This window comes from Terrapene carolina, unplaced genomic scaffold, assembly GCF_002925995.2.
Source record: "Terrapene carolina triunguis isolate 2854851 unplaced genomic scaffold, T_m_triunguis-2.0 Scaffold62, whole genome shotgun sequence".
In the NCBI taxonomy this organism is placed as follows: domain Eukaryota; kingdom Metazoa; phylum Chordata; order Testudines; family Emydidae; genus Terrapene; species Terrapene triunguis.
The window spans coordinates 7769136-7786831 of record NW_020664413.1 but is presented as its reverse complement, the minus strand read 5'-3'; the positions used below and the strand labels follow the sequence as shown (position 1 = coordinate 7786831).

Below are 17696 nucleotides of genomic sequence, written 5' to 3'. Positions count from 1 at the left end.
AGTTTTTTTTTATTTAAACAGTGTCTCACTGGAACTCCTTAAGACGATTTAATTTTCTTTTTGCTTGTTTTAAATAAGCTCTCCCCGTTCCCTAGGAGAACAGTTTTTGGTCTACAGTTACTTGGAATAATCAAATACCATATAATTTGTCCTATAATCTAGTAGCCTTTGCTAGCAAGACCCTGCTGTGCAGAGAAACCTAATCCTACAGCATGGGCAGATACAGAGCTCTTGCTGTTAGTACCAGTGCACTTTAACACATTGAATCAGGAAATCCTCTAGCCCTGGTTGCCAACGAGTTAAATATTTGTTTAAAGCTATGTTTGTGGAGGTGATAAAACTCCAAGAATGCCACAGATTGTCTCCTGCTTTATCACTGCAAACAGGGACACTGCATAGTATAGTCATGGGCTCTTAACAGGTTGACTACAGGGCCAGAGTCTGTTGTTGTTGTTCTGGATTTACATCACTGTAACCAACTCCATTGGCTTCAGTAAAGTTACTTTGGATTTACACCAGTGCAACTGAGTGTGGAATCAGGCCTATGTTTGCAGTGGTTTTTGGTAGCCTTTTGTGTGCCTGCCTTAGGTTTTCCTATAGCCTGTATTTATAAACTTGACTTCCTTTGTTGATACTTTTGAATGGACCAGGCCAAATTCTGCTCTTACGCTGGTAGAAACCTGACGTAACTCCACTGATGTGCCTGTGGCTCATCTAATTAGTCATTCTAGTCTGGAGTTACTTGGGATTTATAATTGAGACCAGAATCTGGCAGCTGGGAAATTTCAGGCCAAATCCTGCCTTCAGTGAGAATTGATTTATTGGTGTTGCCCAGATGTAAGGAAGAGCACAGTTTGGCTCAGTGTTAGTTTGGGACAGGCTTTCTGAAAAGGAATATATGGAGAAAGCACCATTAGAACTAATTTGGTACCGCCTCAGTCCTCTTGCAATGCAGAGTATAGATCACTAGGCCTGCTCCTCCTGTCAGCAGGGGTAATTTGCTGACCTTAATGGAGTGACAGTGCCGTATGTGGTGTGAGGGAAGAATCAGGCCCCCTATTTAAGCCTGCCTTGCTCAGTGTCCCCATTGGCTTTGTTTTTACAGTGTTCTCCATGGCCAGATTTGCCTTATCAAGTGAGCAACGCTCCATCTCCAAGTTACAACAGTTCTCCAAACAGCTTCAGCCTTGGAGATGGGTATGTAATAAATGCTTTCTCTTCTCAGTTGGCGTGTAGCGTGTGTGCGTGCATTGGTTTGATACCGTATAATAAATCAAGAACCAGCTTAGCCTGGAGCTCAGTGCTTATTCCAGCTTTAAAGTCCACTCTTCCCACAAGAATTCCCGGAAGGAACTGGCTGCATTTCCCACCTCCTTGCAGTTTAACAGTCTGATTACACATTCCCGATCTGTGTGCTGTATTGGGCAGGGGACGGGAATAATATTTTACACTGAGACACTATGGGATGGTCAGTGAAAGTTCTGCTCTGTACATCAGTGAGGGCAGTGTTAGGTCTTAAGTGTTTATAACGGCTATCTAGTGTTCTCATTTTAAATTTAATGTATGTAAACAGGCCTGATGATATCTCTGCTCTGCACTGACAGACTTAGGCCCCGTGAGGGAGGGGAAAATATTCAGACTGCAAAAATAGACACTAGCATGCTAGCTGATAACTCTCTTCTGAGCACTCACTTCTATTCAAAGGTAAATAATTAGCTCTATAGGCAAATCTTTAGCATTTTTTTTTAAGGCCCAGTCCACCCTGGAGGATAAAACATGTTTGTTTGAAACATGGTTTAAACCAGTTTGGGCTAACACTGTTCAAATACAATTTGCCCTGTTTAAAATAATAACACTGGGGTCAAATCATGGGGTCCTTCTTTACTCCGTTTTTGCGCAGGCAAACTCCTGTGAACATCCCTGGGAGTTTGATGGCTTGGCCCAGGGATGATAAAATGTTTGTGCCCAGCCTGCATTGGCAGGTCAGACCCTCTTAGCATGAATGGTTTGAGGATAGAGACTTGCCCAGCTGAAAAGTTTGAACTCAATGTGGTAAGCAGAGTTTTCCTCCCAGTATGTGGGAGACCTGACAGTGCACTCACAGTTGCTGTGATGTTTTGGTTCAGTACAGAGCTTAAGGGGCCTGATCATGCCCTCAGTTGCACCTCTGCAAACTCCAGTGAAGCCAATGGGAGTGCATGTGTGCAACTGATGATATGTTCAGGGTCAAGGTTAGCTTTATTCTATAACTGTGACATTTAAGAGTAAACATGATTTGTTTTCTGCAACCTGCTGAAGATTAATTCCATGGTAGTAGGATTATTAAATCTGATGGACCTCTCCTCCCTTCACTTCCCGCCACCACTTTTTCTTGGCACACATTCCTCTCAAGGAGTTAATGCAAGATCTTGCGGAGAGGGATTAGAAGGCACTAACTTTTCCTCCCACAAAGTCCATCTGCTTTCCATCCAGATGGATTTGTAAAGCAACAACAAAGGGGCAATGTCAATGGAAGTTTACTTGCAGAATTTTGCCCAAACCGATTTAAAAAATAACTGATCCAATCAGGGGGAAAAAATGTCAACTTGACATAAAATTCTTGACAGTCAAGACAAGGGGTTGGGGGGTGGGGAAAGACAACCAACAATTTTCAATGTCAATTTTAAAATAACTTTTTTTTCTCTTCCTGCTTTATACAATTTTTTAGCAACAGTTCTCCAACCCACCAAGTGGAGCTCCTGCCTCCCAGCAACGATGTAAGTATTTGAGATCATGTTAATGTGGTGCTTTTCTTTTTTTAGGACACTGCTGAACAGTTCATTTCAAGACCCTCTTATTCTTTTTGCAATGTAGCACCTCCTTCCCTCTGCTTCTATTCAAGATGTCCAGCAGTGGCTTCATCGTAATAGGTTTTCTCCATTCTGTAGACTCTTCTCAAGTTTCTCGGGTGAGTTTAAGTGGTCCGTGTTTTTGTTTTGTTTTTCTGGTACAAGCGTGGATCATTCTTTGGAGGTTGGTAGCGTTTGTCAAAGAAAACGGTGAGCGGGGGTTTGGACGAACCTCTAAAAAAGATTGGTCAGGGTTTCCAAAACTGGATGCCTAAAGTTAAGTTCCTAAGTCCCTATATAATCTTAATAGGAGCTGCTTAAATACTCAGCACTTGTGTGAACTGGGCCACTCATTTAGGTGCCAAAATCTGGGCTTTGAAGTCTAATTTTGGGCAACTTGGTTTTGAAAATCTCGGTCACTGAAATTCTACTCTCTCTCATTGGTGCACGAAATGTGCGTGGGTTGTTCCAATTTAAGCTAACTTTCATCATGCGTTCAAGGAAGGAACTGACCGTGAGTATCTGAAAGGTACATACTAGGAGGTGACACACTTTGTAGCTTGTGAAGGCTGAGCTTATTGGACATATCGGGGCTCCTTGGTTCCCTCTGTCTCCCCAACCACAAGCTCCCTGTGGGGCAACCTCCCAACTTCTTCTGTTTCAGGGACTCTCTGCAACTTCTCTCCCCATCTCCCTTCCTCCCCACCCTGATGGGTTCTGTGTGCCTCCCATTTTCCCTCTCTCATATCCGGGTCACCCACTTCCCTCCCCCCCCCACCCCGTATGCTAGCAGCTCTGTGTGCACCTCTTTTCCAACCTTCCCTCCAATATGAGGGGCTCTGTGTGCCTCCCGTGCAATCCTCCATTCTCCCCCCACGTGCCAGTGCCTGTGTGTACACCCCATTTCTCCCCTTCCCCACCATTGCTAATCTGGGAGATAAATCCATTCAGTTTGTCAAGGTGTCAATGAGTCCAACTCTATTAGGAGGCTGGGGAGAGATTGGGAATTGTTATGCTGGATGGTATTAATGGGTGCCATCAATCCGATGTTTGATCTAGAGATAATTGTGGAGATGCTTGAAGTTGTGGCTGTGGTAATCAGAAGGCAGGGGGTCCATGTGTCCCCCCTTTTCCCCAAAAATGAATAGGGGAAATCCAATATCCAAGTTCTTGTCTCTCTCACCAACTGAAATTGATCCAATAAGAGAGATTACACCTCACCCATCTTTTCTTTCCAATATTCTGGGACTGACATGGCCCCAACAATGCTGAATAGCATGTTCTCTGAAACATTGAAATTGGTCAGATGAGGCATTCAAAAGTTATGTTGCAGACAGACAAACAGAAATGTCATCAAGTTGAGTTTAAGGCCTCCGCAATCTTGGTCAACAAGAAGACATGTTAAAATGTTCCTGTGCAGCAGGAAAGCTAGGTCTTCTACTCATAACCAGCCCTAGCCATCTAGGTCAGCAAGGGTTGCATGGCCAAATGCTGTTTCGTGTTACTCCATTAAAACCGCATTGACGTATGTAGTTGAGAGCAGATTTTGGCCCACTGACCAGGAACTCAGTCTAGCTTGTGCATGTGGCAGTTGAAAGCACTTCCTCTGGACCACTGCTCATCATTGGCCATTCTGTGGACTTGCAGAAAATCTGTTGTGAAGGGATCGATTGCAGTGCACACCCTGGGAATGTTAACTGTTAATCCAGCATCTCTTAACAGGTCCAGCTGTACATGTTTCTGATTATTTGGAAGCTCTTTTGTTTTGTTTAACCTCTAAAAATAACCTCGAAATGTCTAGGTGCTGACTTACTGAAGATGTCCAAAGAAGATTTTGTTCAGATCTGTGGGCCTGCTGATGGAATTCGGCTCTTTAATGCAATCAAAGGAAGGTTTGTACCTATCTCTTCCAGATACTACTATTGCAGCATCCATTGGTGCTTCCAGTGTTAATTCAGTGTGTCTGGTTACAGCGCCTCTGTAAAGTCCTCGAAGTAGGTCTCCTTAGAGTCTGGTTGACTCAAGGGGCTGGCAGTGGGCTATTCACCCTAAGGTATGGGTTTGAATACTGCCTAGGTCAGAGATGAGTGACCATTAGCATAATGTGGTTCTTCAGTGGTCTGTTTGGAATCAGTTAGTGGTCTCAATGTGTTTCCCAGTAGAGACATGTTCACATCCCATCTGGTACCTGTGTTGCCTGTCTCAGCAGAAACCAAGGTTTGAATGGACTAAAAAGACTGAGCCCACAAATGCCTCCTAACCCTCATCAGGAGGCAGTGGCTACACTCACTAACCGACTGGGCTGGGTTCAAGTCAGTAACTGAGGGCTTTAGCCTTCTATGTACTAAGGGCCTCCTGTGTGGTGCTGAGCACCCTCAATCTTATTTGCTTCATAGGAGTCGAGGCTGCTCAGCACCAATTCCATCATCTCCCAGGGTTAGCAAGCTTCTGTTACCAAATCTCCGGGCACATCTCCTCTCCTCTGCAATGCTAGTGTCAAGATTCCCCTTAACTGCTTTTTATGTACTACCCAAATGAGTCCACCACCGCTGTTCCAGTGCATTGTGGACCGGTTCACACCAACAACACAGTCTAATAACAAAGAATTTCACTTTTGTTTTTAAACCCATAGAAACGTAAGGCCTAAAATGACAATTTATGTCTGTCAAGAACCAGAGCAGAACAGGTCTCATCTGCACCAAAAACGAGAGAATGGAGATGGTAATCTGTGTGGTAAGTGTCCTGATCTCTGCTCCCATAAGTGCTAGTCTGATGAGATGCGTTGGTTCTGAGCTCCACATCTGACTGCTCCATGTCTGAAAAGTTAACAGTGGTTCACCCCAGCTGTAATTCCACTGGGTTGGCTTCGGGTCCACAAGGGCATGGAGCACAGACAGCATCCTGCCTGCCACAGAGATGCAACTTGTGCTGACTTGAGGGTTATTCAGGAAAGGCAGGTGATGTTTGCACTGCCACCCTCCCTTAAGGGAGCCATCAACACAGGGCAGTTTCTGCTAGTGGCTCCACAGGAGCCCCTACAATGGAATGCCACGGAGGAGACCAGTTGAATCAGTGCATCCTCTCCCAGCTGTCCTGGCCATGCCCTCTCTCAAGCCGGCCCTGCCCACTTCAGGGGTTCTCCTTGGCCCCCTTCAAGCCCTTTGATGGAAGGGAGATTGTGGCCCCTTTACCCTTTTTAAAAATCAACATTGTCAAACGTTACCACCCATTGGTATCTGATCTACTGCAGTTATCACCTCGCATGTAAAATAGGAAGTAACTGATAACACCATATAGGAGATGTTGACTTTTTAATGGCAACCATTGTACTTTAGGCAACCGTTTCAGTTAATAGAATTTGAAGAACAGATGCAAGACTCTGCCCTTTTGAGAATGGCACAGGCAGAAATGCCAGAGGGTAGTGGGGCCTGGAGGATAGGCCACAGGATTGGGCATCAGGAGATCCAGGTTCTGTTCTGGGTTCTTCTTCGAGATCTATGCAGGCAAAGAACTACACGTGTGCTAGGCTTTTTTCTTATAACATAGAAACTCATTCATCTTCCTGTGGCTCAAACTAATTCTCTTTCAGATGTATCCAAAGTGTCAAAATGGGGTCAGCAGAATCACACGATTCTCTAAGAAAATCAACTAGCACTCGTATAAAGGGTGTTTCATTTAGTGTCTTGCGATGTGTGGTTTTATTGGCAGTTCTTGAATCTTTCTGCAGGCAAATCTGGGCCAAAACTTATCTAGATTTTCCTTGCATTCTTACATGCAGAGAAATAAATATTAGCCATTTTGGGGCAGATCCTTAGCTGGTATAAATTGGTGCTACTTCAAAGGCACTATGCTAACTTACACCAGCTCCAGATCTAGCGCTTGATCTTTTATATCCAATTCATTCATCGAAGTCAAGCTTTTTGGTTGTATGTATAAAGGCTTGTTTCCCTTAATTATTGCAGTATATCATGCAGTCTTCTTGGAAGAGCTGACAACCCTGGAATTAATTGAGAAGATTGCAAACTTGTATAGCATTTCCCCACAGCAGATAAATCGGATCTATCGGCAAGGACCTACAGGGATCCATGTATTAGTGAGCAATGAGGTAAGGGGCTAAAGCAAACACATCTGGTATGAAGTATCAGAGTTCAAGACAGCTGCCTGACTTTCTTTTGTTATAGTTAGGCTGACCTTTAAAACTATGTAAGAGTCTCCAAGGGAACTAGTCAAGATTACTAAGCCTAAAAAATTTGTTTAACTATCACACTAGTCCAAGATATTTTTGAGTCTTAAATCAAAGAATTTAGCCATACAACTCTCCTTTTTTCTCCTTAAGAGAAGTTCCTTTTAAGTGATATTTGCTGTAGCATGAAATATATCTTAATTCCAATGAATTAGTGAATTTCAAAAGTGGTAACTTTTTGGGTACCAGATCTGAAAATCAGGCTCTTTAAGGTTGGGCACCCGGAAATCACTTGCCAGTCACTCTTCCGTCTTAGCCAATGGCTGCAGACATTGAGCCAAAGCCATTGCTTGCTAGGTGTATGTAACAATGTCCCTGAATTCTTGGCAGTTCCCTGCTTACACAAGCACTTCATAGTGAATTGCCCCACTCTTCTTTCTTTCTCTAAATGACTTACTCTTTTCATGCGCCAGAATCACTTAAGGAGCTTCATTTAGATGGACTGGCACTACACCTGAAAGGAACGTTGTTAAAGCAAACGAAGCAGAGAGCGGGACTCAAATGGGGCCTAAATTTAAGCCTGTAATGCTTACTCTGAAAGTCTCCTTGCCATTTCACCCCGATTAAATCAGAAACCTTCAGCGTTTAATAAGCATGAAGTGCTTTGAGGCAACCTGTGAGGGAGGGAATTGCCTCAACTACCTCTGGTGTGAGGGGCCTTAATTAAATACTTAAGTTACTTATTAACAATATCTGTTACTTTATTTTTGGTCTTTTGTGCTCTAGTGGCAGAGAGGCACAAGTGATGCAAAGGAGAGGCACTGAGTTAATGTACTTCATGCATCATTAGGTGCACACACACCCAGTGCAGTGGAGTCTAATTTGGGTGGGGGGAGAGAGAGAGAGTAGGGGAGTTAACTTAGCCTGAGGGGAACCAGAGGTGGAAAGGGAGCTTAGCATGAGAACTTCAAGAGAATGGAAGTGGAATTGCTCTGCTTGCCATTGGGGTCAAGTTTAAACAGGTAGGGGCCAGATTTTTCAAGTGCTCAGCACACAATGGGAGCTAAAGTCTCAAAAGAGCTCAAAAAGTTAGGCACTTAACTGCCTTCCAAGCTCTGGGCCTCAGCTCCCGTTGTAACACTTTTCCAGAGGAGCTCATCACTCTGTGCCCAACCTGATCAGATATTTGGCGATTTAAATGGAAGCTGGACTTTTCTTTAAAATCTGTTTGCTTCTCATGAGTAACTAGCTCTGCTTAGGTTAGCTACTAACCCTACCAGCAGAGATCTCACTCTTCTCTTTGAGTTTCTCATATGATTTTGGTCAAGGTGTATGTGTATTGTCTACTTGCAGAGAGGAAGAAACAGGCAAATGTTACATGTAAGCAAAGTAATCAGATGTATGCTGTCTAGCTTATTTTATTTAAGGACATTAATGATATTCCGTATGTACAGGAAGGACTCCATTTTTCCTTTTTTTAGAAGCAAACATCCCCTCATTCAAAAGAATGAAATGATAGCAATGATCTACTCTTAACTGAACGGCGTCCTTTCATTGGACAAATATTTCACTAGTAAACTAGACTTTAAAAGAAGGAACCATATCTCAGCAATTGTAAATCGGCATAGTTCCACTGAAGTCAATGGAACTATACCAGCTTAGGATATGATCCAGGACTTTTAACTTCCTGACAGTAAGATCTGTGGCTCTTGTCAGGCCTTGTTGACTTCAAAGGGTGTTTGCCACTGACTTTAGTGGTGCGAGATCAGGCCTTGTTGGAGAGGGAGAATAGTCTCCCCAAGGAAGTTATAGAAGCCCTGGTGCTTGGGACACTTAAAAATAGACTGGTGAAAAACTAGTAAATGTATAATAAGCCTGCATTATGATCCTGAGCCCATCTGATGTAAATTGGCCTAAACCTGCTGAAGTCAATGGAGGTAGGCCAGTTTAAGGGCCAGACCCTCACCCGATCTAGAGTGGGGATGCACTGGGTGACTTGATGTAGCAGGAAAAAATGAATTTGTGTGGTAATCTTTGGACTCGATCCTGCAAATGAGGAGCAGTATAGATCTGATCCAGAAAAACACTTAAGCATGAGTTAGTCCCATTGGCTTTAATGGACTACTCATATATTCAATTGCTTTGCTGTATTGGGGCAAAATGCTCAGTACTTTGTAAGATCTGATGCTCAGTTAATTGACCTTCCCTTTAAAAGTTATATTGGGCATTGAATTAAAACTTGTCTTAACATTTTGAGCACAACACCAACTGTTATGAAGAATTTTTGTTCTTGTTTTTTTCCCTGCCATTCAGATGGTGCAAAACTTCCAGGATGAGTCTTGTTTTGTTATCAGCACATTAAAAGGTATGCTATTCTGATGCTACTTACCGTTTTATACTATTGCTTTCAACTGCCTAAGACCTTCAGGGAAAGAATGGGGGGGAAAAATTGAGAAATGGAAAGGTGGGATATGGCAGATATAAATAACCAAAAGTTCTGTAAATGAAACTTTGGTTTCCTTTGTTGGCCATGTAAATTTAAGTAATATGTAGCAAATAACACTGCAAAAGTCAAATGCATTAATCGACTAAAATATCTCTCATCCACATTTAAATCCATATTCTGATAAGCCTAGACATAACTGAGGTGTAAAGTAATTATTCCTCTTAATGAAGGATTTTATTTTATGAAGAACCACTGTATCCTCTGAGATAAGAATCTGAGAGTGAGTACACAGGTAAATGAATCCTCAGACCAACTTCTTCATGAAGCATTTGAAGTCTTGAATCCCTTCTAAGCTATCTGGAAAAGGCTGACTTTTTCTGATTTGCATCTCTAGCATCAAGCACAACTGGAGTGGTAGCTGAATGCATAAAAATAAATACTAGGGCCAAATTCTGCCCTCCCTTATACCAGTGTAAATCTGAAACTAAATTCTGCTCTGTTACATTGAATTTAGGTGGATTATAAAGCCACTGAATTCAAAGGCCCAAACCTCAATTGGTGTAAACCATCTTAGCTCCATGGAAGCCAATTTTCAGTAGATGAGGATCTGGTCCATATTCTCTGTTTATACTGGTGCCAATTTGGCATAAGTCCATTGACATCACTAGTGTAAATTATCAGAATTTAGCCGTAATCGCCTATTAGAATCATTTTTAAAAATGCTTTTGTATGAACGTTCAGTATTAATCCTTATTAATCAGTTATGGTAGCAGAGTGTAAGCTGCATTAGAGGAAAGACCAGAATGTTACATTTCTTCATCTTCTTTATATAAAATAAATCGCAATAATCTTTGCACTGAAAAGCATTTTGCTATTACAGCTGAAAGCAACGATGGCTACCACATCATTTTAAAATGACCACTCGGCCTAGCAGGACTGTAACAGCCTAAAACTACGATGCCTCACCAAGATTGCTGCAACCCAGACTGGAAACATGAAGATCCATCTGGATAAAGCGCTCCCATGAACTGAAAAATACCAAAGGTCTTAAGGAAAAACAAACTTCGTAGACAAGTGGTTTTCTGCGAATGGAGATGAGAATATCTTCAGAGCGTCTGTGTATTTTTCTACCCCTTCCCTCCTATTTAGGCTTTTAAATTGTTGAGGGTCCTGCTTATTGCTCAGATACTTCTGCCTTTTTCTAAAGGGAAATGCAAAATGAAAAGCAATTGTCATGGCTGGAACTGGTTTATCTACAGTGCCTTCTGAGTACTCTTGCATTCAGCACCAGTCTCATCTCAGATACAAGCTCTTATCCTCTTTCTAGACAGAGGACTATGGGTGGGATCCACGAACGGGCGTAGGTGTAACAACATTGAGTGTCATAGTGCCTAGAAAATCCCTGGAACAACATTGCGAGCCACAAAGCCAATTTAGACACCTTGGCTCCCTGTACAATGAATGGGGAGAGATAGGCACCTTTGACTGCGATCCACAAAGTCAACACGCTGCATGGAGGCACCTATCTTGGCTAGTGATCCACAAACTGGAGGAACACAGGTGTTTGGCTGCCTGTGTGGGACCCAAAACATAACAGCTGGGGGGGGGGGGGGGGGGAGGAAGACCTCCCTTATCGTTAGCCTGGATACTCTCACAGGATGTGGGAGATCCCCAGTGCAAGTGCCACCCCCCTCATCCTGAGGGGCAGAAACGTGGAAGATCCCTGTTCAGATTCTCTCAGGTGAGGTCCCTAGCTACCAGGTTATGGAAAATTCTGAGGTGTGGTTCCCTCAGTTTCTCCTGTTGAAGTTGTTCCATTGTTTAATTAAAGTGGAATCTTTAGATGCCTAAGTCCGTTTGTTTTCTGGCCCAATTAATATTTAAGTATCTGCGTGCATCCCATCCTGTGTTCCTATAACCAGTCCGTTATGGCTGTTTGTGATTCACACTGCATTGTTCTGTCTTTCCTCTTTAAAAAAACAACCAACCAACACTTTCCTCTCCTTCTCCGTGCTCCTGGTGAGCATTTGGTCCTGCTGCCTTCCCATTCAATTTGACAACACAGCAGATACTGGGCTAATTTCCATTTTTGGTACCCTGCTAAGCTTGCTCTAGACCTCTTCTCCATTTGCCCCCTCTCTTTTTTCACTCAGCTGTAAGACCTGCTCTCAAAAAAAAATTTTTTTTTTTTGGTAGCTACATCTGTTCCACTGTTGCTCCTAGAGATGAATGTGTATTGTTCCATGTTAGCATGCTGCCAGAAGGACTCCACATGGATGGAAATGTACACACATACAATCCAATGATTTTTTTTGGAGGATGCAAATGAGGACAAATCAAGGCGAACAGTTACACTATATTTTTTTTAGCTTAGAATAGCTTCAGTCAAGTGCATTGTTTTTTGAGAATGACTTTAAATCGCTTGACAACTTAACTCTGGATTTATTCCATTCAACGAAAGCTTTTGGTAACTGATACTTGCTGTAAATGTTAGGTTTTAGTTGTGGTAGCTTCTGGTTTCTACATAAGCTATCTGCTGTAGCAAATGCAATCAAGTATCAGGGTAGCCGCGTTAGTTTATGCAATCAGTTTATTTGAATCTAAGATCAGGTAAGGGGGCATTCCGAATACTTGCTCCTCGCAGACATCTGCTGTGTCATTCTTGCTTCCTGTTTGCATGCCTGTATCTACCATTCTCCTTTTCATCTTTATGGGCCTGATCTGGCTCCCATTGATTTCAATTGAAGCTGGATCAGGCCCTTGTTGCATTTCACTCTTTTTGGTGGCTAATTAGGAGAGCAGATTGAAAATGAGAATTTCTTTCCTGTGGGCAATTGAGACTTTGCCATTTGTTTTTTTTGCCCTGAGTTGGTCTGAACAGTTGAAATACAAAACGTTTCACAGAATGAAAAGTTTTTCAAAACAGCCGTTTTGGAAATGTTGAAACAAAACATTTCAAACTGGAAGTGTCAAAACATTGTCAAAATGAGTTGTAGTTCAGGTGCCTCCTGTTCCACTTCTCCCCTGTGGGCTGGACTCCAGTTCCCAAGATGCATTGTGTAGTAGCTTAGCCCGTGGGGGTGGAGTGGGAGGCGTGCGTGGCGGCATAGTGCATTATGGAAGATGTAATGTGGGCTGGAGTCCAGCCCACAGAGGAAAATGGGGATACAGGGCACCCTGGCAGACTGATTAATTTCTAATGGACACACAACAATTTTTTTTTTTTTTTTTAAATAAATAAAATAAAATGGGGGGGGGGGGGGGGAGGGAAATCAACCTTTTCCAATGGAAAGGTGTTTGTTTTGTTTTGTTTTGTTTTTTTTAACAGAAACTGTCTCTTCCTGCCCCCGCCCCAAAAACAGTTACTACAGATATTTCCCAGCCCCCTCTGCTAATTAACATTTCAAATACAGGCCCTGCTCTTGCCCACTTGGCTGCTTTGTACGCTGCCCCAGCTGAAACTTTGTGCAGAAAGGTGGCCAAAACTCTGGTTGAATGAATTTTATTCAAATTGGAGCAGAGGACTTTGCTTGTGCCCCTTGTTTCCTGGGTGCAAGATCTGAGCCACGTAGTTCTATCAGTCTGAGTGCTCCACTCCCTTATATGGACCCCTTGATTAAGATGACGTGTGAATCTGAGGCAGTGCCACAGAACTTCTCTGGGCACAAGTCAGGGGGACGGAATGTCTTTGATTTTGAAATGAAAAACACAACTTTCCTGGAGGGGGGCAAGGGATGGAGAATTCCTTGCAGAAGAGCTCTGCTGTGTGGCCAGCATGCTACTGCTGCCTACTAGCTGCAGTGAGACCAAAGAGGGGAGAGCATAGGTAGGACATTCATTTGCATGCTGAGGGTCATCCTAAGCTCAGCTCTCATAGACACAACCATTCTCTATGCCGTGCACTTGAGACTTTCTCCTGCTCGATAAGGGGGTTTAGGAACTTCTTGGAACTAAAGTTGGGTCTTGCTGGGATGTGGGATCCTAAGCTGTAGTTAAAGGTAGATATAACTTCAGCTAAGAATCTGGAGGTAAGGGGTTAGAACCTACTCCTCTAACTCATTGGAAAGAGCCTGAGAATACTTTACAATCAGGTTCTTCTGGGGCTTGCAAAATCCCTTGCATTACAGTGTGTGAATGTTCGGAAATGAGTGGAGGAGGGAGGAAATGTGTAGTGTTCGGCTAGTGTTGCCAGAAAAGAAATCCAACTTAAAAGGCCCTGAGGTGCCTTGGAAATCTCAGCCAAAATGTTCATGAGCCATTGAAGCTTTAGACTTGTAAGTTCTGCTCTTCTGTATGTGCTTAATGTTATGCACGGACTTCAGTGGCACTACTTCACAGCATCAGGGCCTGTATTTGAAACTACTGTACTTAACTACCAGTTTAGGCGCCTGGCAAGTTAATATTGCCCTACATCCTAAGACATTAAATGCATAAATAACAATGTCAAGAGTGACAGAGTCCTGTGGCACCTTATAGACTAACAGACGTAGTCTATAAGGTGCCACGGGACTCTGTCGCTTTTTACAGATCCAGACTAACATGGCTACCCCTCTGATACTTGAATGTCAAGAGTTTAACTTGGACCAAGAAATTTAGAGTTGATGTTTCTCATTCTGTCCTTAACTTACATGTAGCTTCCCTAGTTTTAAAGCACATACTCTGTGTGTTGCGTTGTTAGTTTCCTCTTGATGAGTGGCACACAACTTCCACTAATCATGGAGGTGTCAGGTAGCGATTCCATACTTCAGGCTGTGTTCTAAAATGGGGAAAACATTCTAGTTTTTATTTAAGAGTAGGTAGCTAATTGGTGTGAAGTTTCACACTGGGTTAGTTTTTATTCTCTTTGAATTTCCCATATGGTTTCTCTGAATAATTCTAAATTAAAATTTGGGCTTTGCCTGCATTTTTTCCTCTGCAGTTCCTGTAGAACAATATCTCCTGAAACTGTTGTGTACCTCCCTGAAAATAGTTGAGCAAGTCTGAATAGTTTTGTTTTTTAAAAATTGGACTTCTAATTTTGAGTAGAAATCATACTGTCCTAAAGGTCTGGGACTACAGCAATGCATAAATACAACACTCTGAGCAGGAGATAGAGAGGCCTTAGTTCTGAATTTTCTGGAAAATTTCACTCGTGTTTTTAGCGGGATCATTTATAAAAACTAAATTTAATGCAGACTGGTTAATTAACTCTGGTTTATTTTAAAAACAAAATTTCCCCATAAGTGTAGGAGATACGGTCACCAAGTAGTATGAAATTCTGGTCAACTCCGCCCTGGTACTGGTTAGAGGTGTGATTTTATTTTTCCTTTTTTTTTCTTTTTTTAAAAGCTGAAATACATATACAGGTACTACCCCTATGTGGATGCTGTTATACCAGTATAAAGGTGCCATACACCATTTTAGCTTTGTTCCTTTCTCATACAGGAATAAGCTATACTGGCATAAGCACTCTTATACCAGTACAATACTAGGGAGGAGTATATTGCTTTAATTGTACCCCTATAGTTAGTGATACAACTTTTATGTATCGAAATGCCCTAACTTGTGAAGGAATAACTATAGTTCTACTGGGATTACACTGACTCAATGGGACGCTTGGGAGACTGCACTTGCGTAACGAAAACCTATCCATACAAATCTGTGTAGGTGCATCCTGGCTATAATGGTGCATTTTAAGAACTTCCCGCTGCCCGATTTCAGGGCTACTGGGGTTTTTAAGAACGCCTACATAGACAGGTTATTAATATATTATGTCCTAAAGGCTATATGGGAATTTGCATTGATTAAAAAGATCATGCTGTATAATCCACAGACTGTGCTGTGATGGATGCATAGACCAAAAATCCTTATCAATACACTGCCAATGCATATAGGGACACCAGTCAGAGCAATATCTTTGGGTCAAATCTAGGAGCATGATGCAGGCAAACCTCCCACTGCAGTTATGGATGTTTTGCCTGAGTAAAGGCTGAGCAAAGACTTCAGATTTTGTCCTCTTGGCTGTTCTGTATGTGTGTTAAATGTCTAAAGGAAAAAATCTCCACTATGCTCAAATTACTTTAGAATAACTTAGTTTTAATTTATAGCAGATTTGGAATCTGTAGAAGTGCCTAAATGTCTGAAACCTGTTGTGATTTTGCCCTCTCTGATGTGCTTTTAAACCCGAATCAAAGCCCTGCTTCAGTCTCTCAGGAGAATGAAATTTCTGTACTTTGCCTCTCTCCAGCTTTTTGTCCAGAATGTGTACAGTAGAACTTTAGATTCCTGGAGGTTCTAATGAAACCACACATTGTATCCTGAATGGTCGTGGGATCTGCAACAGTCACAATGCAATCTCTGGCTCAGAGCGGGATAGATGGGTGTGAATGAAAGCAATTTGGCACCTCCCAGCGTGTAACAAGGCACGAACATATTCCCAAAACAGAGCAACAGCTGAAATTATTTAATAAATCACCTTATCAACAGGCATACAAGAGTAAGTGTGTTGGGACAATTAGTGCCTAATTGGTGGTGGCTAGAGAAGTCTTGAAAGCACCTAAATATGCATCTTTTCAGCTTCTGGAGGAAAAGGTACAAATGTGCTGATTTAAATGAGTACCTTCCTCTTAAAATGAGACAGTTGCTGTTAGTCAAAATGCAAACTCCACTTGCTTCCCCAGGTACCCACTCCTTGTTATGTTAATTGGCCAGAATTTAAACAGTCTGAGATGTCTCCTGATGCTTTTCAGACTTGGCTCTAGTTGTACTGAGTGGGATCTAACTGGATATAAAATCTTACGTTAAACACATTGAAGAATATCTGGTTTTTTTTTTTTTTTAAATCTATGGAGGGCAATTTCCTAATGTAATATATATACTGTCCTGTGTATATTGACATGTATATGAACTAGGTATTTGCTGTGTCCTTTGGCTTTAGTTGGCATTCTGCTTTGTTTAATTTCTATTCACTGTAATGAACTCTGGTTGATCAAGCTTAGAGACCCAACTGGTCCCATTGGGTAGAAATTTAAAAGTATGTAATCATTGCTGTGGTTTGAATTAAGCTTGGTACGCTTGAAATTTGATGCGTTTCTATGGTATAAACAGTGCCTTGGTAAAGACAACCATATTTTTACACTAATACTGTTACTCTATATTGTAGCTTCTGGAAGACTGAGTTAAATGCAGGTTAAAAAAAAGAGATTGGGCAAAGCTTTGGAATAAAAGCTATTCCCTGAGCGGAACAACCACACAGCAACTATGATAGCTTGATGATGTATTGCTTAAATGTTTTGTTGTAATTCCAACAATCCTCCAAAGGATCACAGTGCTAGGGGTTTCATTGGACTGTACTTTCAAAGAAATGCTTGCTCAGCTTGTGATTATTTTCCTCCTCCTTCAGCTATGAAACGAAATGGTTAACTTTCTGCATAATAAGCCAATACTCCTTAATACTTTGCTAAGATTATGATATTCTGTTTGACAGCACAATGTACTCTGAGTGGGGCAAAAGCTGTCTGCTGGGATTGGCATCTTTTCTATGGATGCATATGAAAAGGCAGACTGGGCGTATATTTTAATTCACCCGTCTGTTTAAAAATGGGTTAAGATAGTGCCTAATTTTCTGTGCATTTCAGATTTGTACTTTTTTTTGGTAATTCCCTAAAATTTGTTCAGCTCTCTTCCCCCCCCCCCTTCCCTTTTCCCCCTTTTTTTTGGGGTTTTTTTTTTTTTAATGGCTTGTATTTCTTTAAATTTAAAGTTGTTTTCCTAGTTTGCTTGGGGTAGGTGTTTTTCTTTCCAAGGGCTATGGGAGTCCCCTCTCTTCACTGACAATGCAGCCATTGACCAGTAAGTCTGTGATTAGCAAAGGGTGAATGGAGGTGGTTAGAATGGAGGCTGAGGCATACCAGTTGTGAGTAATACTGCCACACTTTTTGGTTTTTTTTGTACGTGAAATAAAAAGCATATTTTGCACTGGCTATTGTACTGTTGTGCAGAAGAAAAGAAATCTGTATCTAGAATCTGTGCTCCAGTCAAAATGCAAATAAACTTGTTTGTAAGAAATATTTTGTCTTATGAAATATATTGTCCTTTAAACTTGGGTTGAGACGGATGGTCCTTTTCGCTGTGGAAGGATGTCTTGCGGCACCGTTAACAGACGGCACTATCAGTTTGCCAGGCAAAGGCCTAGATTCATCTCCCTGCCTGAGCTCAGCTCTGTGGAGGGACCAAAGGTTTGATCCTGCTATGTGCTGTT

At 42.1% G+C, this 17696-nt stretch overlaps 1 protein-coding gene across 1 annotated transcript in view; it reads left to right on the top strand.

Moving 5' to 3' along the window:
• Positions 1-10375, top strand: part of TFCP2L1 (transcription factor CP2 like 1) — a 40148-nt gene extending 29773 nt beyond the window's left edge. The window contains exons 8-15 of the mRNA XM_024197599.2: positions 1106-1197; positions 2708-2756; positions 2854-2947; positions 4630-4720; positions 5461-5561; positions 6791-6933; positions 9325-9376; positions 10338-10375. Coding sequence (XP_024053367.1) covers positions 1106-1197; positions 2708-2756; positions 2854-2947; positions 4630-4720; positions 5461-5561; positions 6791-6933; positions 9325-9376; positions 10338-10375 — 660 coding nt within the window. The remainder of the gene's footprint in view (positions 1-1105; positions 1198-2707; positions 2757-2853; positions 2948-4629; positions 4721-5460; positions 5562-6790; positions 6934-9324; positions 9377-10337) is intronic.
• The last annotated feature ends 7321 nt before the right edge of the window (positions 10376-17696 follow it).